This window comes from Dermochelys coriacea, chromosome 7 (genome assembly GCF_009764565.3).
Source record: "Dermochelys coriacea isolate rDerCor1 chromosome 7, rDerCor1.pri.v4, whole genome shotgun sequence".
NCBI classification, from domain to species: domain Eukaryota; kingdom Metazoa; phylum Chordata; order Testudines; family Dermochelyidae; genus Dermochelys; species Dermochelys coriacea.
The window spans coordinates 2,180,285-2,201,551 of record NC_050074.1 but is presented as its reverse complement, the minus strand read 5'-3'; the positions used below and the strand labels follow the sequence as shown (position 1 = coordinate 2,201,551).

The following is a 21,267-nucleotide window of genomic DNA, read 5'->3' as shown; positions in this document are numbered from 1 at the left end:
AAGGGAGAACCCCCCACGTTGCGGTACATGTCCCCCCCATGCACATTCCCTCAGGTGAGAACCCCCACCTTGTCACACACTCCCTCAGAGGAGACATTCTTTTCAGCTTCTCTTACACACTCCCCTATGTGAGACCCCCATCCCCTTCATACGCTCCCCAGGTGAGATGCTTCCCCTCCCAGATACAGTGCCCAGGTGAGATGCTCACACACTCCCCAAGGTGAACCCCCCCTGCAGGTGAGACCTTTCTTGGTGCTGTCCTCTCTGCGCGCTCCCAGTCGTCCCCAGAGGTGAGCCCCTCTCAGCCCCCTATATTTCCCCACATGAGCATTGGTGGTGGGGATATTAACCCCCTCTGATGTTGGGTCTGGCCAGGCTGTGGTGGGACACGTAGTTCAGCTGTTCTTCAGTATTGCCATGGAAATGTATGTGCTTTGCCATTGCAAGGGGGTATTTTATAGGATGGCAGCCTGTCACAATTAACTGCAATAGCGGTGCCTTAAAATGTCATTGCTGTGTATCAAAACATCACTGCTGAAATGCACATTGAAGTGGTCTAAAATGTCTGTTCCTTTATGGGGAGGGAGGCATGAATATAAAATAATAGTTATCTAGTAAGTGAATAAAACATACAAACTAAAATATGGGATGAACCCGAAGAACTGTTATTGAAATGCACAAGTCTAGTATGTACATGAGATAAACTCGAGCCATAATATTTGGATGAGGATCCAAAACTGTCCCCCCAAATTGGTGTTCAGCTCTGGGTTTTGCCTTGGGCTCCTCTCTAATTCAGTATTGCACTGTACAATGCTGAAAACAGACAAGGAGTGGTGTGTGGATGTTGTCAGTTTCTAGCACCATGCTTACGGAATGCAGGATTTATAGGATTCCTAAAAATCATATCAATGATGGGAGTGACAACCCAACCTATTGTATGCTATTGCCTATGCCAGGATTGTTCTCTGCAGTCTAGTCTTTGGTGCTTTATCCTAGTGTTAATGATGAGTCCAGGTTTAGTAGGAATCTTTGATGCTATAAATGTAATCAGTTAAACTTACTAGATTTATACAGTATCAGTGACATCAAGCTATGTTCATTAAAATGTTTCATTTGCTGAAAAGTACAATAACACTCATCTGAAAACTAGAGTACTTTGTAGAAAAGGATTCATTTATTACTCGTATTGGTGTTTGAGCTCATACGTAACATGTATTGCAAACAATTCTTCGTAGCTTTAACTTATAAAATAAACAGGTGTTTCATTGTTATCCTGCAGTTTTCTGTAAAGACTATTTTTTATTTTGTTTTTATATTGAAACATTGATAGTCTTGGTGTGGGTAAAAAAGGATATTGGTATATATCTGATATGTTAACTTGTATTTTGAGAAAATATATAGCAATGTGATAGACCTAGTTTTAAATATTCAGTATGTAGACTTCATTTGTCTAGAAGATGCTAAAACCTTTCATCTATGATTAACTGCTTTCTCTGTTGTGTTCCAGCCTATCATAAATCAGTATTAGCTTTAGGACTGTGATGCTGAGTTATATGTATTAACAATCTTATACTGAAGTCTCCTTTCCCTGTTAAAAGTACTAGCTACAAATTCACTTCGTAGCATATCTTCAACAAATACTGTTTACTAAATTCTAGAACCCCAATCTTCCAAACACATGCACATAACTTTACTTTTGTGAATACCCCTATGGAAGTCAATGGGACTGCTCATATGAATCAAGTTAAGCATGTACATACGTGTTTACAGGATTGTGGCATGAGTCCCCACCCGCATATCCAAACCCCTGCTTCAGAAATCATGGAGGTCACAGACAGTCATGGAATCCATGACCTCCGTGACAGACTCGCAGCCTTACCAACGAGATACGGAATTCATTTCTTGCACATAAATGGTGACAGATCATAAAACGAAGATTATGTAGCAAAAGTTCTGACGTAAAGAGTAAATAGCAGGGGGAAATGCCATTGGTGCTGGATGGAGATATATTTGGGTCTAAAATGGTGGTGGTGGATGAAGGTAATGAGGGACCCTAGGGTACATACTGTTATGTTGGGGGGAAAAAAGAAAAGGAGTACTTGTGGCACCTTAGAGACTAACAAATTTATTGAGCATAAGCTTTCGTGAGCTACAGCTTGCTTGTGTTGGAGTGAGTGAATCATGCCATGACAGTAGAGCTTCAGAGGGCTCACTGCACTGCCATAGGCCCGGTGAGACCTGATCCCTGCAGTCGCAAGATGCAGGTGGGAGAGTCTGTGGTCCCAATAGGGCAAAGCAGAGACCCACAGCCAGTGCTGCGAGGAGGAGGATGACATCAAGCCTCTGGCTCAGGGGGAGGCCACCCACTGCTCTATGGCTCCTACACTATCGATATCCAAATAGGTTTCAGAGTAGCAGCCCTGTTAGTCTGTATTCGCAAAAAGAAAAGGAGTACTTGTGGCACCTTAGAGACTAACAAATTTATTAGAGCATAAGCTTTCGTGAGCTACAGCTCACTTCATCGGATGCATTTGGTGGAAAAAAACAGAGGAGAGATTTACACACACACACACACACACACACACACACACACACACACACACACACACACACACACACAGAGAACATGAAACAATGGGTTTATCATACACACTGTAAGGAGAGTGATCACTTAAGAAGAAAAGGAGTACTTGTGGCACCTTAGAGACTAACAAATTTATTAGAGCATAAGCTTTCGTGAGCTACAGCTCACTTCATCGGATGCATTAATTCCAATTCAGCAGTCTCTCCTTGGAGTCTGAATTGGAATTAATTTGCAAACTGGATACAATTAACTTAGGCTTGAATAGAGACTGGGAATGGATGAGTCATTACACAAAGTAAAACTATTTCCCCATGGTATTTCTCCCCCCACTGTTCCTCAGATATTCTTGTTAACTGCTGGAATTAGCCTACCTTGCTTGTCACCATGAAAGGTTTTCCTTCCCCCCCCCCCCCCCCCCCCCCCGCTGCTGGTGATGGCTTATCTTAAGTGATCACTCTCCTTACAGTGTGTATGATAAACCCATTGTTTCATGTTCTCTGTGTGTGTATATAAATCTCCCCTCTGTTTTTTCCACCAAATGCATCCGATGAAGTGAGCTGTAGCTCACGAAAGCTTATGCTCTAATAAATTTGTTAGTCTCTAAGGTGCCACAAGTACTCCTTTTCTTTTTGTGATATCCAAATAAAATCCGTGTCTCCCATGCTATTCAGATAAATGGGAGTATGCTGTATTTTGTTTTACACTGTGGAAAGAATTGTGAAACTAATGATTTTTTTTTTTAAAGTCAGTGTACAGATTAGGAGTACTGTAAAAAAAGTTCTAGTAGGGAAAATGAATACGTCTTATAGTGTCACGTAATTTTATAACTGCCTTCCTGATAGTCTGTCATTGACTTTGATGCTGCAGATTCTGTGTCCCCAGTTGGACAGATGCACTATACTAAAAGTACATGCTGTAGGGCAATAAAATAAGAATGTTGATCCTTGGCTGAGAAATGAGAGAATGCTACTTTTTTTTACAGCATTCTATAAAGATGTTTGTTTGAAAAAATGTTAAAAACTGGAGGACTTTAAATTTCAAGATACTGTAGTTTTTCCAAAAGTTCTAGTCTCTCTGGATTTTAAGCATTTTTGTCGGTCCAAAAATTAAGATTTTTTTTTTTGAGAGGTGTGGGGATGAAAGAAGGTGCAAATCTCAGTTTTCCTAGAATGTGCTGCTTAAAGCATATATTATCATAACTCAGACAATCCCATTAACTGTTGTGTTTCAATCCTTGCAATGCATGAATGTCATGCCCAATATAGAACTATAGTATGGAAACCCTATCTGGGAAAGTCTTATGTTCCACTAGTGATTGCAGTGCAGATGTATCTGTGTTGGTCCCAGGATATTAGAGACTAATGACATTTAGTGCCTCACAGATGTGCCACTTAGTATTTATCATAGTATGTATGCTATAAAAAAATTCATTCATTTTATGTTTAGTATCTCCAATAGCTACCAATTCTCATGCAGAAAATAAAATTAATTGTAATATTTTGAGTGCTTGCATTAACTTAATAGAAAAGACTACAAGTAGGTAATATATAAGCAAAATGTATTACAGTGTGTTCTTCTGTATATTTTAGAAAAAACTATCATTTCATTGATATGTTCACAGCAATAATAAAGCTGTGTGAGATGAGCGACTTTATGTAGTTTGGCCAGACACAAGCGTACTTGCTCTGTTTGGGCGTGATCCAACTTCCACTGACATAAGTGACAAGACTCCTTTTATTAATTAGGACCAGCGTAGTTGTTAGGGTTTTTTTGGCAACTCCATGTGACGTTATTCAAATTATGTAATGAGCTAATTTGTATATCGCCAAATTTCAGCTTTAAAAAATTGTCTGGATTTAGTACTGGTGAAAGGCATTAGTTTCATCCCTAGCAAATGAAATCTTCTGTTTCTCTGCACAGCAAGCTTCCAATCCACACTGCCCTTCCAGCTTGCCTTAACCTGGATATGGGGGAAACTTCCTGCAGGTCCAACTGGAGTAGCCGAATCTCCATGGCCTTTGCAGTTCTTGACCTCAGTTGAGTCTGACAATCAGTGGAATGTACAATGGGGAGTTCATGATATAGGAGCTGGAAATGAGACCCACCAACCTTATCTTGTAGAGTAGTCACCAAATATTCATTAGATAGAAACAACTTTCAAGCCCTACAGAGCTCTAGGCTGGATTTAAACTGGTGGCTTGCAGGTGAAAGACTCTTTAGTTTAAAAATGGGTATTCCGGTGCCCCAGTAAGTGCTGACTTAAAAGAAGTTAAGGAACATCAAATTTGCGAAGACAAGCATCAGAATTAGGGTTATCTGGAATGTCTTAATTCTGCCCCTTGTGTATCTGCATCATGATACAATCTTTAATTACATAAGAACAGCCATACTGGGTCAGACCAACGGTCCATCTAACCCAGTATCCTGTCTTCCAACAGTGGCCAATGCCAGGTGCCCCAGAGGGAATGAACAGGCAATCATCAAGTGATCCATCCCCTGTCGCCCATTCCCAGCTTCTGGCAAACAGAGGCTAGGGACACCATCCCTGCCTATCCGGCTAATAGCTATTGATGGACCTATCCTCCATGAATTTATCTAGGTTTTTATAGATATAGATAGATATACACGCACACACATAAATTCATAATCATCACATGCTGTATTTTTCTCTGCATAAGTCATCAGCAGACTAGGACTTGAACTAGGGCTTTAGATCTACGACACAGACCTCTTGCACTTGAGCAGTTGCTAAAAAAAATTAACTGGTAGCAGAAGTAGGCTATTATCCTCTATGTGGATCAGTTCCCAGAGGGGGAGAAGACACTTTGTCTGTGCGTTACACCTCTATTTGTGAGACAGTAGTGAAGTACTAAGTATAATGATTCCTAGGTTCTGATCCTGGCTCTGGGAGCAAAGTGTGGTCTACTGGTTACAACTGTGCTTGCAGATAGTATACCCAACCACATTGTTAACTAGCTTTGGCATATTCATTCTGAAAAGTAGACCAGCAAAGGGGATGAAATTTGGGTCCCTTATATTATAGACTAGAGTTCTGTTCCAAGGCCATGTTCATCAATAAGGGTGGTGAACAGCAAAAATATTAACAGCACTCTGTGGAAGAAATGAGACAAGAACTCCAGGTATTTGGATTTCCCCCTACACCATTTTTTTTTTAATTAGGGGCTCTCTGCCTTACATATCTGTGTGACATTTTCCCAGAAATGTTGGAAGGCATGATAGAAGTGCCAAATTACACTTGGCAGATCTGGTCCTGATCTTTTGAAACTGCAAGCCTGTGTAAAAGGGCTTTGGTCTGACAAAAACAAAACACAGCAACAGCAACTCAAACCCTTGGGTAATGGAATCCTCAGCCCAGACTGACAGGGTGCCTGCACATCTGGGTCACAATAATAAGTACATTATAAATACTTACTCTAAGAGGACATAACCTGTGCTATTGCCCTTTCACCACCTGCTTTCCATGTGAATTTTGGTTTCAATGGATCAGCATGTCTGTCACTGTAAGATTTGCTTCAAAGTATGGCGGTATTGGCTAAGGAATGATTTGTGGAATGTTGAACATTCTTCTGGCTTAAAAGCCCTGAATAATAGCAATGATGAGATCTGAATAGAGGAAAATAAAAATTAGAGTAATAACATTTTCCAGAAATTGTTAATGTACTGCCAGACTGCTTTATTTGTAGAACAAAGAAATAGTATACTACTTTCAAACTTGTAAAATGACTAATTCATGGTTGTCAGTTGTTACTTAATATAGGTATTAACGTGCCTTTCTTAAATAATTATACCAGTTACACTATCTGTTTCAGTTTCTTTTACTGACTTGGTTGTAACAAATAATGTGGTTTACAGTATGATACAAGCTATGAATCAAAATACTAGTAGACAGTATTGAATCAATAAAATTAAAATATTAATCAGTTAGCTCTCTAAGGCCCTGATTCTGCAAACATCTATGTGAGTAATTTTACCCATGAACAACTCGTGCATAAGTGTATGAAAGATCAGGGCATACATTTACTAGTTCACCCAGAGTTATGTACCATTTTATAACATTTAAAGCTTTTAAATGCTTTTCAATTCTGAAAGATCAGTATTTTGGCTACGTTAGTTCTTAAGATAAATGGTATGTGTGATTTGGAGAGATGCTAACCCTCACTAATTTTCTTTAATCCTGATTTTTACATGTAATTACTAATCCAGGCTTATTCTACTATTTTTCAAGCGTGCGCACACATACAGAGTATATAAAAATCTGTGTGTCACTCGCCACCACTTGGGTCTGACAAACACAGTAAAGAGTGCCACAGCCATGGGGGGCATTATTTTCTACCACCTCTATGACACATGCACAGATTGCAATGACGGTCTGAAAGGAGGCAAGCTACAGCAATTTTGAATGGGTTGGAGTGCTGCTGGATTCATCTCCCAAGCCACAGGCTGCACATTGCACTTTGTCCTATGTGGACCCTGCTGGCATGCTCTAAGTATCTAGAGTACGTTCACATAGTCCATTAGTGTCCACGCAGCCTGTAGCTTGCTGCCTGTCAGATCTTCATTGCATATTTTCGGGGAGAGGAGAGCATGAAGGGGCAGGAGGAGGCAGTGGTGGAGTAGGAGAAGAGGAGGATCATCTTGGGAAGGAGGTCAGACTTGGGACTGTTCAAGGAAATTAAAGTCCCATATTTGGCATAAGAGGGCAGCATTCCTGGGGCCAAGCCTTCCCTTCTCCCTGTTTGGGGATGAGAGGGTCAGGGATGAAATGAGGGATGAGGACTAAGGAGCCAAGTCCCCCACTCCTTGTCCATGAATAGCGAAAAGACTGGAGGGGAGGGGGGAGAGAGAGAGAGCCTTGTTTCTTTGTGGAGGGGGAAGGACAGGGAGAGAGAGATCCAACCAAGATCCCTAATTCTTTTCATAATCATGCTTAAACCTCTCAGACGTGGATGGCATCTCTGAGTTTGCTGGTAGGCATGTTATTTTGGTCCACTAGCAGAACAGTTTCAGGATCTAAGGAAATATCTCCATGTCCAAGATCATCTTAATTCTCTGAAGTACTCCATCCCTGAATTTAAGCACAAATGGACATTGCCAAAAGGTATACATTGTAGCCACAGTCCTGCAACAGTGCCCCTGTGAGTTGGTGAGTACTCTCCACTCCCACAGTGAGGGCACTTGCCACCTCCTGGGATTGGGCCCTAGATTAGCATTTAGGGCTTAAACCTGCAGGTGTGGAGCATCTTTTGAGAAGTGCAGGGTACTCTCTGTTCCCACTGAAGTCAATGTGGGCAGTGGGTACTCAGCACCTGTTTGGAGGTGCTTGGGTGTTTGCAGAATCAAACCCTTAATTCACCATAGTCCTGATTCTCCCAAGGTGCAATACATCCTTAGTTCTCATTGGCTTCAACATGCCTCTAGATAGGCACCTCTGCCATATCATTTGGTTTGATACTTACACTAGCCATCCTGAAAGTAGAGTGATGAAATTATTTAACAAGTAACTTGTGGAAAAAGTCTCTGCCTCACATCTCTGGTGGAAAATGAGGTTTCCATTATATGTATTCCATAAATTTCTGTTTTTCTGTGTTAAAGTCAAGGCTCTTGTTTAACGGATTTTTAACCTTTTTCAGTGAACAATTGGTAGCAGTGAGAAATAGTATATATTTACTCATCAAACCTTTCTGAAGACTTTAAAAAGATAAGTGGATCCTCCCTTCTTAAAAATAAAGGCTAGGGATAGAGTGGCCATTTTAACTGGGTATATCTGGAAGGTCAGGTTGAATGGTGGTTATGTAAAGAAACATTGCTCAAGAGACACCAACAATATAAATCGGTTTTCTAATCTTTAATTCCTTTGTGGTAGCTTTTTCATGATGAAGAGTTACAAGTTTGCTATAATGAACAGTATTTTAGAAATGTGCTAATTGACTTTTAAAACATGGATTCCTACTTGATTATAGGAAAACTTTTTTGGTGGAATGTTTAACAATAAAATCTCTGTATTTTCAGCAACATCTGTAAGTCTTTATTACTCACTGGGGTGCTGACATTATTTTCGAAGTGTGAAATATCTGCAAGAATGTTCAGAAATGAGTATCAGGTAAAGCAGAAATTGCTATTTTTTTTTTTTTACTTTCATTTATGTCTTCCAAAGCTGAAACGCAAACACCCTTGATGTTGAAACCACCTAAGAAGGTTTCAACATTATTATTATTTCAGTATTATTCATTATTATTTCAATATTAATCAGACAATATTTTCTAAACCTTATTTGCAAATATAGAAATAATAAATAATTTGCAAATAATATCGGATACAAACACACCCAAATTTGTTTTTTCAAAAACTTTAGTACCTGTCTGAGATCTTGATCGTTCAGTCCTTTAATCTGTGAGTAATTCTGTTGACTTCAAGTTACCAATGCAGGTGGGTTTTGTTTGTTCCTTGTTTCCTCCATCATGGAGGAAATCTGGATCACTTGGTAAACTAGGTACAGGCAAACAGTCTGTGTTATATTATTACTAAATGTAAGTGCATACATCTAGGAACAAAGAGTGTAGGCCATACATACAGAATGGGGAACTCTATCATGGGAAGCAATGACCGAAGACGATCGGGGGTGAGGATCGTGGTGCATAATCATATGAACATGAGCTCCCAATGTGATGCTGTGGCCAAAAGAGCTAATGCAATCCTGGGATGCATCAACACAAGAATCTAGGGCTTGTTTTGCCTCTGTATTTGACACTGGTGCGATAACCGCTGGAATATTGTGCCCAGTTCTGGTGTTCACAATTCAAGGATGTTGATAAATTGGAGAGGGTTCAGAGGAATCACAAGAATGATGAAAGGATTAGAAAACCTGCCTTATAGTGATAGAGCTTCTTAAATCTATTTAGTTTAACAAAGAGAAAGTTAAGGGGTGACTTGATTACAGTCTATAAGTATCTATATGGAGAGCAAATAATTGATAATGGGCTCTTCAGTCTAGCAGAGAAAGGTGTAAAAATATGTCCAATCGCTGGAAGCTCAAGCTAGACACATTCAGACTGGAAATAAGGTGTACATTTTTAACAATGCAGGTCATTAACCACTGGAACAATTTCCCAAGGGTCATGGTAGATTCTCTATCACTGACCGTTTTTAAATCAAGATTGGATGTTTTTCTAAAATATATGCTCTAGGAATTTGGAGGGAGCAGGTCTATCACCTATTATGCAGGAGGTCATAGTAGATGATCACAGTGGTCTTTGTGCCCTTGGAATCTATGAATATCTGAAATGGGCCCTTAATTACTAAACTCAGTTAAAAAAGTGCAAAAGTGGCATCTCAAAAACCCTCAGGAAAGTTCTGTTATGATTCATGATGGATGAAATATTGAAAAATCAAAAATCCACTGCATTGGCTACATCTCTTTACTAGAAATTAATAGATATTCTTCTGTTTAGCTGAGCATTATTCAGAAAATCCTTTTAGGGTGATGTGGCAGGCAGGGGTAAACCCCTTTAAGGCCCTGCCAAAATGCTGGCTGCAGCCTGCTCTCTGGCCAGGAGGCCAGGGGTAGAGACACAGGTATTCAGCAGGGAGCCCAGCTGCAAGCTCTAACAAGGGCGGCTCCAAGGAACATGCTGAGCTAAGTACTGACAGCTGGGCTGAGGCACAAGAGGGCTATAAAAGCCCTGGGAAAACCTCAGTGTGGGGGGCTAGCCTGGGAAGAGACAGGAGAGTGGTATTGCTGTCTCCTTACAAAAGAAGGAGGCCTCAAAAGCCAGGAGACTCTGGGGAGGGTCTCTGGAGCACTAGCTGTTGGGGGATCAGGGAACTGCATGAACACTGTAAATAAAGACACTTGGGTGATCCAGCAAAAGAAGGTATGGAAGATTCTTTATTATACCAGTCTAAACACAGGGCGCAGGCTCAAGAGGGAGGAAGCCTGCGGAGCCAGGTGAGTTGCAGAAATAAAACACATGAAAATAATAGCCATTCATCTCTTGCATGTTTTTAATATTTTTTTACACGCCATGTTTAAGAGTTTGGTGGGGTTTTTTGCTTGTTTGTTTAGTTTTTTGCTTGCATGTAAAGAAAGGACAATGGCAAAAACATATCCTGTTTCTTTTACCAAAGAAGGTAGTGTTGTAAGGAAGCATGGACTCTGATGCTGCAGTAAAATCAGACTATGAAGTCAAGAGTGCCATTTGTTGATTGTGTTTTTTAAAAAAAAAAAAAAAAGGTGGTGGTTGACTGTGGTCAATAATATTTATATTAAAACAATATAGTTAACCCTGGTTATGAGCATTTGCTCTGACATACTCAGATTTAGCAAACTGTGCTCAATGATGATGCTATGCTCAACACCTGGCTAGAGTGACATATCCTTAAACAATTTTATCACAGGGTGGCCCATTTGTTGAAATATTCAGTGCTCAAGGCAAGAATCCAGGAGCAAAATGGAAGATCTATGGCAGTCCATCAGCAATTTGGAAAGTAAGTTTTATGCGGGACTTATAAGACCTGAAATATAAACCGTGGAAAAAAGGACATGAAGCTTAAAATTAGAAGGTAATGAGGGCTTTGACCTGACTATGGAAAAGTTGTCACTTGCAGTTCTGTCACCATAACAGAATAAATGACCACTTAAATTAGCACTTTATGCCTGCTTGCAAACTGGATTGGTCACAGCTGTAGTTTTATAGCTTAAATATTTCTAGTGGAACAAAGCTTAAAATAGTTTTGCTATTCTGATAACCATTGGGTCAGGTCTGGGCCAGTGGATCATGAATCACGTATCTGTCAACATATTTTATTTATAAAATGTATTACAAAAAGCCAGGAACTTACTGAGAATGTTATTACCATCTCTGCATTGTTATAAAATTCTTGTTGCTACATACCTCTTGACAGTTTTAAGAACAATCAAAGTAGCCTAACGCTTTGGCTGTAAGTTTGGGTTTTTTTGCCATCTTAGAATTATAGAACCATAGAGTTAGAAGATTCAGCAAGGCTTATTCAGTCTAATCTCCTGCCAAGATGCAGGGTTTGTTGTGTCTAAACCATCCAGATGGCTATCTGGCCTCTTCTTGAAAGCCTTCAGTGAAGGAGCTTCCATGACCTCCCTAGGCAGTCTGTTCAGTTGTCCTACTGTTTTTATAGTTAAGAAGCTTTCCTTGGGATTTAGTCTAATTCTGCTATGCTGTAGTTTGACCCCACTGCCTCTTGTCTGCACCCTGTGGCAAGAGATAACTTTTCTCCATCTTTTTTATGGAAGCCGTTCAGGTATTTGAAGACTGCTATCATGTCACCCCCCTTAATCTCCTCTTCTCCAAACTAAACACATCCGGTTCCTTCAGCCTTTGCTTACATGACTTGCATTCCATCCCTTTGATGATCTTTGTCGCTTGTCTCTAGATCTTTTCCTGTTTTGTTATATACTTTCTATACATTTGGGACCAAAATTGGACACTGATATGGTTATCAGTACTCCAGCTGAGGCCTAACCAGTGCTGAGTAGAGTGGTACTATCAACTCCTGTGATTTTCATGCTATGCCTCTGTTAATGCAACCTAAAATTGCATTTGCTTTTTTGCAACACCATTGCATTTTTGATTTATGTTGAGGTTGTGATCTACCACAACTCCCAGATCCTTCTCAGCAGTGCTGCTGTCAGGCCAGTTATCCCCCATTCTTTATTTGTGCATTTGTTTTTTTTCCTGTAAGTGTAGCACCTTACATTTGTCTTTGTTCAGTTTTATTTTGTTGTCTGTAGCTCAGTTCTCCAATTTATGAAGATTCTTTGAATTTTAGCTCTACCCTCCAAAGTGTTTGCAACTCTTCCCACCACCCCCCTCCCCCCAGCTTTGTGCCATCTGCAAATTTGGTTAAGTCTTGATTAAGAGACTGATAAAAGGTTGGTTGGTTTGTTTGTTTTTGTTTTTGTTTTTGTTTTTCATTGTTCCTTTTTGTAGGAATTTGATAAAGAAGTAAAAGGCTTTGTTTTTGTCCTTGAAGGAAGCAGTCAAACAAACAAGATTCAGCTACCAAAGGAAACTAGACAAACTCGTAAGTATTGAGGCATTACAAATATAAGATGTTGTTCTGTACTAATCCAGTACTACTCCAAGATGTAGCTATTTGCGATATTGTCTCTTCCTTTGGGCAGCTCCTCTGTCAGGGGACTGAAAGGTCACTTTTCAGCAAGACAGTTGTTACCAATAAGTAGACGTTTAGAAATGGGATATGCAACTAAACACATTGGGGCAGATCCTCAGCTGATGTGGTTTTTGCCCAAGATCAAACCTAACTTAGGTTCTGCTCCAGTAGACATTGTTGTCAATAAAAGTCTGTCTGTCAGCAGGCATTGAATGGGCCTCTTAATCCCTCTTTCATTTTATTCTATACAATGGTGATATTTACTCACTTTATAGACCTGTGAGGCTTAATTGTTTGTTTGTAAAGAGTTTTTTGTTTGATAAAATGTGCTCTATAGTCTAAGATGTATCATTTCTGATTACTTTTTACAAACAGTTAGTTGTTTAGATCCACGATCTTTTTTAAGTTAGAGTAGAAATAACAAGGGGTGAGAAGTTATTCAACAGAATAAAACTTCAGTTTTGCAGAATTTCTTACCTGAATATTTTTCATGTGATTTCCCACTCCCACCCCTACAGTGGCTCAGGGAACTTAACAAGCAGTATTACAGTCATATCTATCTTAACTTTTCAAGAGCTAGCTCGTCAGCTTGTTTAAATCCACGTTGCTCCATTAAACTCAATGGAATGATTTATACTACCTGAGAATCTGGCCCTAAATTGTATTGTACCTGTTTTGAAATTTGCTAAACTAAACAGTTGTGTTTCTCTGCTCGATTGAAGAACCCATTATTAAATATTTGTTCCCAGTGTAGATACTTATAGACTGTAATCAAGTCTCCCCTTAACTTTCTCTTTTTAAGCTAAATAAATTAAGCTCCTTGAGTCTCACTATAAAGCATGTCTTCTAATCCTTTTAATAATTTTCATGGCTCTTCTCTGAACCCTCTCCAATTTATCAATATTATTCTTGAACTGTGGACAACAGAACTCAATGCAGTATTCCAGCAATAGTCAAACCAATGCCAAATACAGAGATCAAATAACCGCTCTACCCTGCTCAGGATTCGCCGATTTATGTATCCCAGGACCTCTTTTGGCTGCAGCATCACATTGGGAACTCATGTTCAGCTGACTATCCACTCCAAATCTTTTTCAGAGTCATTGCTTCCTAGGATAGAATCCCCCATCGTGTAAGTGTGGCCTCAGTTGTCGTCATTAGGATTGCATTTATGATTGTTTTTGATTAAGTAGTGAGCAATTGCCACATGCTTTTATAATCTTGGTGTGAACTTTTATGTGTCTTTGTGGGATATGCTGTTTATATGCTCTCTGAACACAATGAACAACTGTAAATAAAAAAAAATTACATTCCTTTTATTTTCATAAGAATTCCACCAAAACCACAAATGGGACTTCTTAAAAGGAACATTTTATTACAGTTTGATTTGGTTTTCTTCAGTTCTTCTCTGTTTTCGAAAGTTGTGTGAACCTTGGGAAATGGTATTGCAGTGGTATAACTATATGTCATTAAAAAGCTAAATGGTAGAGTTTGCTTTGTGTGTGTATCCATAGCTATATATTTCTTTGTTTCTGTTTCTAGTTGGACTGACCCAGCAGTTTCTGGTACTTCAGATTTATGTGCCATTGGGACAAGACTTCTCTACTGAATTGCTGTAAGAGATGCAGAGCTTCATAGCATATTTTATGTATAGTAGACACTTGATCAGATGAACCAATACCAACAGCCATTAATTCTGTGTGACAGATTTCATGTCGAAGAGCAGTGATTTATGACATCAGCAAAAGTAATTTTGATCATTATTTGTCAGACGCCTCTATTTTCTGACCTTTCCCTGAGAATAGAAAGTAAATTCTATTTAACAAAACTTAAAATATGTATTATTGTGACAATACGCAGACTAAACTATATACAGCTAGGTGGAAAAGATGGGTGCTTGAAATTCCTCTTAAACTGCAGAAGAGTATCAAAAGTAGTGTGTGTTAAATATTTAGGTCTCCTCTGGCAGGGAAAAAAAGAAATACTGTTTAGTTTAAGGACATTGGGAGAACCCAGTCAGTGTAATTATTTTTGTACCTAAAGGAGAAAAGAATCAAAGTCATTGACTTTGTTCAGCTGTGCATTTAGTGAGATCAGTACATTACTAATGTAGCATATTGGTTCTTTTGGATGATGCTTTAAAACTTCCAGGGTTGCCTGTTGAATCGTTGATAGTGAAGCTAGATGGTGAAATTTACAGATTCACTGAAGTAAAAAGATTCTGCCTCAAGCCAAAAACGGAATGATTGTTCATTTTCTTGTCAGTAAACTGATTATTTGCCTAGCAAATGGTGAAGGAAAAAAGAGTTTCTCTTAATGCTGCTTCTCTCAACTCATAGTGTACCTCTCCTGCTAATCCATTGATTGAGAGTTTACGTCTGATGTTATGCCTGCTTACATCCAAGGCTAAATATGACATGTTGTTTTTAGTGGATAATGTCCTGAAAATCCTAAAATGTCTTTATTTTTGTCCGCCAGCCTGTTGCCAAGAACTAAAATTAACCAAATGCTGTGTAGGACCAAGACTAAAATTTGTCTTTGTGATGTAGGCTTGATTTGTAGCAGGACATGAGCTGTAAGATCAGACTAACGCAATTGCCAGAGCTGTGCTGATGTTATCAAAGATGCTGGTGCACAATCAAACCTTTCTCTGCAACACAAGAAAAACGTATTTACTGAATGGAAAAATACAACATTGCTATGAAATTTCATTCTCTCTTCTGAGAGGGCATTGCAACCAGTAAAAAGCTTGTAATGAGGCCTCACACCTCTCGAGTCCTTTGACTTTCCCCATTCTGACCATAACAATGTGTTCCTGCTATGCCATTCCTTATGCATCTATCACCTTCCAGACAATTCTTCACCACCCCAAAGAAGAGGGTCTTTTGTTTCCCCTACTGTCGGGTGTTAAGAGATTTAATGTCCCTAGAATAGCAAATTTGAAATAGGCCTCTTGCTAACAGGTCTTGGGTACGTTTGTCCTTAGACAATGTTTAAACAAAGGAATTTGGATTTTACCTGCCCAGATGGCCAGGATCCCCTGGGGGACTAACATGAAAGGGAAGGGAGTCCAGGAGAGCTGGCTGTATTTCAAGGAATCCCTGTTGAGGTTACAGGGACAAACCATCCCGATGAGTCGAAAGAATAGTAAATATGGCAGGCGACCAGCTTGGCTTAATGGTGAAATCCTAGCGGATCTTAAACATAAAAAAGAAGCTTACAAGAAGTGGAAGCTTGGACATATGACCAGGGAAGAGTATAAAAATATTGCTCGGGCATGTAGGAAAGATATCAGGAGGGCCAAATTGCACCTGGAGCTGCAGCTAGCAAGAGATGTCAAGAGTAACAAGAAGGGTTTCTTCAGGTATGTTGGCAACAAGAAGAAAGCCAAGGAAAGTGTGGGCCCCTTACTGAATGAGGGAGGCAAGCTAGTGACAGAGGATGTGGAAAAAGCTAATGTACTCAATGCTTTTTTTGCCTCTGTTTTCACTAACAAGGTCAGCTCCCAGACTGCTGTGCTGGGCAACACAAAATGGGGAAGAGATGGCCAGCCCTCTGTAGAGATAGAGGTGGTTAGGGACTATTTAGAAAAGCTGGACGTGCACAAGTCCATGGGGCCGGACGAATTGCATCCGAGAGTGCTGAAGGAATTGGCGGCTGTGATTGCAGAGCCCTTGGCCATTATCTTTGAAAACTCGTGGCGAATGGGGGAAGTCCCGGATGACTGGAAAAAGGCTAATGTAGTGCCCATCTTTAAAAAAGGGAAGAAGGAGGATCCTGGGAACTACAGGCCGGTCAGCCTCACCTCAGTCCCTGGAAAAATCATGGAGCAGGTCCTCAAAGAATCAATCCTGAAGCACTTAGAGGAGAGGAAAGTGATCAGGAACAGTCAGCATGGATTCACCAAGGGAAGGTCATGCCTGACTAATCTAATCGCCTTTTATGATGAGATTACTGGTTCTGTGGATGAAGGGAAAGCAGTGGATGTATTGTTTCTTGACTTTAGCAAAGCTTTTGACACGGTCTCCCACAGCATTCTTGTCAGCAAGTTAAGGAAGTATGGGCTGGATGAATGCACTATAAGGTGGGTAGAAAGCTGGCTAGATTGTCGGGCTCAACGGGTAGTGATCAATGGCTCCATGTCTAGTTGGCAGCCGGTGTCAAGTGGAGTGCCCCAGGGGTCGGTCCTGGGGCCCGTTTTGTTCAATATCTTCATAAATGATCTGGAGGATGGTGTGGATTGCACTCTCAGCAAATTTGCGGATGATACTAAACTGGGAGGAGTGGTAGATACGCTGGAGGGGAGGGATAGGATACAGAAGGACCTAGACAAATTGGAGGATTGGGCCAAAAGAAATCTAATGAGGTTCAATAAGGATAAATGCAGGGTCCTGCACTTAGGATGGAAGAATCCAATGCACCGCTACAGACTAGGGACCGAATGGCTCGGCAGCAGTTCTGCGGAAAAGGACCTAGGGGTGACAGTGGACGAGAAGCTGGATATGAGTCAGCAGTGCCCTTGTTGCCAAGAAGGCCAATGGCATTTTGGGTTGTATAAGTAGGGGCATAGCGAGCAGATCGAGGGACGTGATCGTTCCCCTCTATTCGACACTGGTGAGGCCTCATCTGGAGTACTGTGTCCAGTTTTGGGCCCCACACTACAGGAAGGATGTGGATAAATTGGAAAGAGTACAACGAAGGGCAACGAAAATGATTAGGGGTCTAGAGCACATGACTTATGAGGAGAGGCTGAGGGAGCTGGGATTGTTTAGTCTGCAGAAGAGAAGAATGAGGGGGGATTTGATAGCTGCTTTCAACTACCTGAAAGGGGGTTTCAAAGAGGATGGCTCTAGACTGTTCTCAATGGTAGCAGATGACAGAACGAGGAGTAATGGTCTCAAGTTGCAATGGGGGAGGTTTAGATTGGATATTAGGAAAAACTTTTTCACTAAGAGGGTGGTGAAACACTGGAATGCGTTACCTAGGGAGGTGGTAGAATCTCCTTCCTTAGAGGTTTTTAAGGTCAGGCTTGACAAAGCCCTAGCTGGGATGATTTAACTGGGACTTGGTCCTGCTTTGAGCAGGGGGTTGGACTAGATGACCTTCTGGGGTCCCTTCCAACCCTGATATTCTATGATTCTATGATTCTATGTACCATATAGAAGTAACATAGGTGTAACAATACAATGGATATGTAGGCTTAGTGCAAGATCATAAGGAAATACAGAAGAGGTCATGTGTAATATAAAATTATAAAATGGATGTAAGGAATCCATCACCTACTATAAAGAGTTTCAGAAGCTGGAGACAGAGTTCTTAAAGGGTAACTCAAAATTCTAACTTCCATAATTTTTTTTTTAATTTATTGGTTGTTTAAAACTGAAGTATTTCTGTAATTTATGAATAATTCCTGAGGGACTGAGATTATCAGTTCATTTTCTACATTTCCACTCATGGGAATGGTATTCTATGATATCTTGAGCACAGAACCTCTATCCAAAGCCTGAGGGGCTTCATTTGAAGTCGGAGGCAGTTTTGCTTCTTGGGACTGCAAGACAGCATAGCTTCTGAAACAAGTATTTTACAACTACAATAAATGCATTTATGCTACTTCTAAGCAGGATATTACTGAATATGATACTGTTTTTTTCTGCTGTTATCTTTGGTATTTGCCTTCCCTGACCCCAATATTTTGTTATGTAAAAGGACTTCAACTAATGTTAACATTCTACCATGTTTCCAGAGATACAGGCATGAGCCAGTTTCAATAATGTATATTTAACCTGAGAAGCTACTTAACAATAGTTTCTTGCTTCTAAGTTTTTTCCCTAGGTTGACCTATTTTGTAAAGGTAAAACTAATATATACGAGTAGCCTTTCATTCTTGAATTCTTATCCCCCAGAGCCCCTGCTTGTGGATTTGAGTTACTGTCTCAAAACTTAACAAAATATATAGGGAGCTTCCTACCTGATTGCGCAATTGGGATCTTCAGTATGTGATGGGGAGATGAGGGAGGGTAGTGCACTACTCTGAGAACCGAACAGGAATCATGCCTGCAGCTAAGCTCTCGTATATTCTGAGATCTGGCAGCTGCAGAATCTATATGTACCTCAGAATTGTGCTCCAGAATATAACCCTTCTTTTAAAACAAACAAAAAGTACTTGTAGCATTCAGGGTTGCAAAGATAACTTTCCAAATACGAGTCTGTTTTACACTGAGGCAGTGTTGTCTACTGGCTCTGAATTATTGCCCCTGAGAGACTTGAACTGTCCCATGCATCTCAATGGGGCTGGTAGAGAGGTCTCTACAAGGCAATCTTTCTGTTAAGATGAAGTCCAAATTGACAACATTTAGAACTTCTGGTCTAGAATATTAGTTGAAGCAAATATATTAAACTTAGATTTTTTTTTTCCCCCTAATGAGGGAGTTGACCACTTAATTGTATGTAAATATAGTCTTTTGTAGAAGACGGGAACTTTAAGATATATTAAAGTCCATAGCACAGGTACAGTATAGGTTGTATTTGTGAGGGGAAGTACCAGAATGTATGTCAAATATTGTAAAAATAGGATTTCAAGCTTAATAGCTCCCTTTTCTCGTCCTGTTTTTTTCCCTACTGTGTATACCTTTGTCTTATTTCATTTGTTTCCTTGCTGTCTTGGTGCCTGTTCTTTCTTTATAATTTGTCTTCAGTCCTTTCTGCCTTGCTTTGCTTTCTCTTACAATTTATCCTTTTATTTTTAAACTTGAAAAACTTTTTTTGGTTTGTACTGCATTATTTAGCCCACTGCACAAAAGATTGCTTGTGTTGAGCTTTTTTAATAAAATTGTGTTTAATTTTAATTTTGTTGTTTGTTTGAAACTTTAACAAATTGAAATTGCCTTTAGACCACTATTAATTGTCTGTTTTTATGCAGTGATTAGGTATTTCCCTCTAATGAGCACAGGACAAGAGGGTTAGAGCAAAGTGTAGTCACCTGCTTCCTCAGCATGGGCATACCATGTACAGCTCTGAAATAGTCTTCTGTTGAAGTAGAAGCAATAGAAATTAAAGTGCTGTGAAATGTTTTTTAATTTCTACTATTTCATTGAAGGGGGTAGAATTCAGCTAAATGCCTTGTAAGGCATTTTGAATTCCAACTCTATGCTCTAATTTTTAAAGGAATTGTAGAACAGAAGGCTCCCTTTCTCCACCCTTGATTGATTGTGATCCTCCCCTACGTGGTGGTGATTGGTCATAATATTTCCTGAGTTGATTAGACAACCAACAGGAAAAACAAATTCTCTAGAATATTTCAGAGTAAATGGGAAAGTAGGAATAAAGAGAGAGGAAATCAAGTTGTTTAAAGAGGAGAAGAAAACTGTATGGAATATGAAGCATTTTTGAAAGAAAGGGGAAAAAAATATATGAACGTGGATGGTGCGATGAAAGTAACTCCTCTCCTTTTTGGATGTTAAAGTATTGAAAATCAGAATGGTAAAGAAGGCTCCAACCACATGAGGCTAGAAAATGATGAGTCCTTGTGGTCCAGGAAACAGACCATGCAAGTTGCTCACTTTATTCCAGGCTCACAGAGTAATGTTTAAACTTGTGCTGAGGTGCTGCACGTTTTTTCCACCTGTGCTGAAATGCCCAGTGTATCCCATTATCATTCCACTACTTAATACTGTTTATAGTATAAAGTCTGCTAACTAATGACCACTATATTTAAGTCTGCAAAATAGCTTCCATTGAAACACTCACAATTTACTAAGAACTTCACTTTTTAGGTTGAAACTTTCCATATTTGGTGTATCTTCAGTATGAATATGTTTGAGGAAACTCCTGTAAAACTGAAAAATTCACCTTTCCCTTTAAAGAATAATTCTAACATGCCTTTTGGCCTAACTCTCAAACTTGGCATATGAACCATCCTCAAAAAGGCTTTATTTTTCACTGAAGTTCAAAGAAAATAGGATTTATATCTCCAAGTTGTTTGAAAATTGCATACTGAGCAATCACAGGGGAGAGAGAGAGACTGATTCTGTTCTGCTGTAGCTTGGGAAGTTTATATTTTTGAAAATGGTATGAACAGAAACAATACGAGGCATTGAATGGGAAAGCCTAAATATGCTCTTAACTTGCATCCATTAACATCCTGGCTAGCCCTCCAACTATTGGAATACACTTTTAATTTTTCTGGTCTCTTGAGCTTTGTACCACAGAATTTACTGGGTCCTATAGAACTCAGGGTATGTGAAATGAACAGCTGTGGAGTAAGTACAACTTGCTTCTAGTTGGGGAAGCAGCTCTACAGTATTTTAGGCTCACTGGTTTAGGAAGGGTCCCAAGGCTTATCCCTATTCCTCCATGTCTCAAGGGTAAATTCCTAATTAGGTCTTGACTGACTGACAGAGGTATGGTTGCAGTCCTTTTAAAAGTGAATGAGTGCTTCAGTTAAGTGCTCAATCTTTGAAATACACCTTGCAGTATCCGGCCCATAATTTCTACTACTTAATACCTCAAACTTTCCT

The 21,267-nt window shown here is 39.8% G+C and overlaps 1 protein-coding gene across 22 annotated transcripts in view; it reads left to right on the top strand.

The window, feature by feature from the left end:
* CFAP20DC (CFAP20 domain containing) overlaps positions 1-21,267 on the top strand; it is a 175,375-nt gene that overhangs the window by 3,656 nt on the left and 150,452 nt on the right. For 13 of the 22 annotated variants that reach the window (XR_006282468.1, XM_043517960.1, XM_043517958.1 and 10 more), the window contains exons 2-5: positions 8,612-8,705; positions 11,000-11,089; positions 12,568-12,661; positions 14,294-14,366. Coding sequence is in view for 21 of the 22 variants with exons in the window: in XM_043517960.1 (XP_043373895.1) it covers positions 8,685-8,705; positions 11,000-11,089; positions 12,568-12,661; positions 14,294-14,366 (278 nt within the window). In the remaining variant the exon portion in view is untranslated. The remainder of the gene's footprint in view (positions 1-8,611; positions 8,706-10,999; positions 11,090-12,567; positions 12,662-14,293; positions 14,367-21,267) is intronic. The other 9 variants (XM_043517957.1, XM_043517956.1, XM_043517949.1 and 6 more) reach the window with 1 other exon arrangement.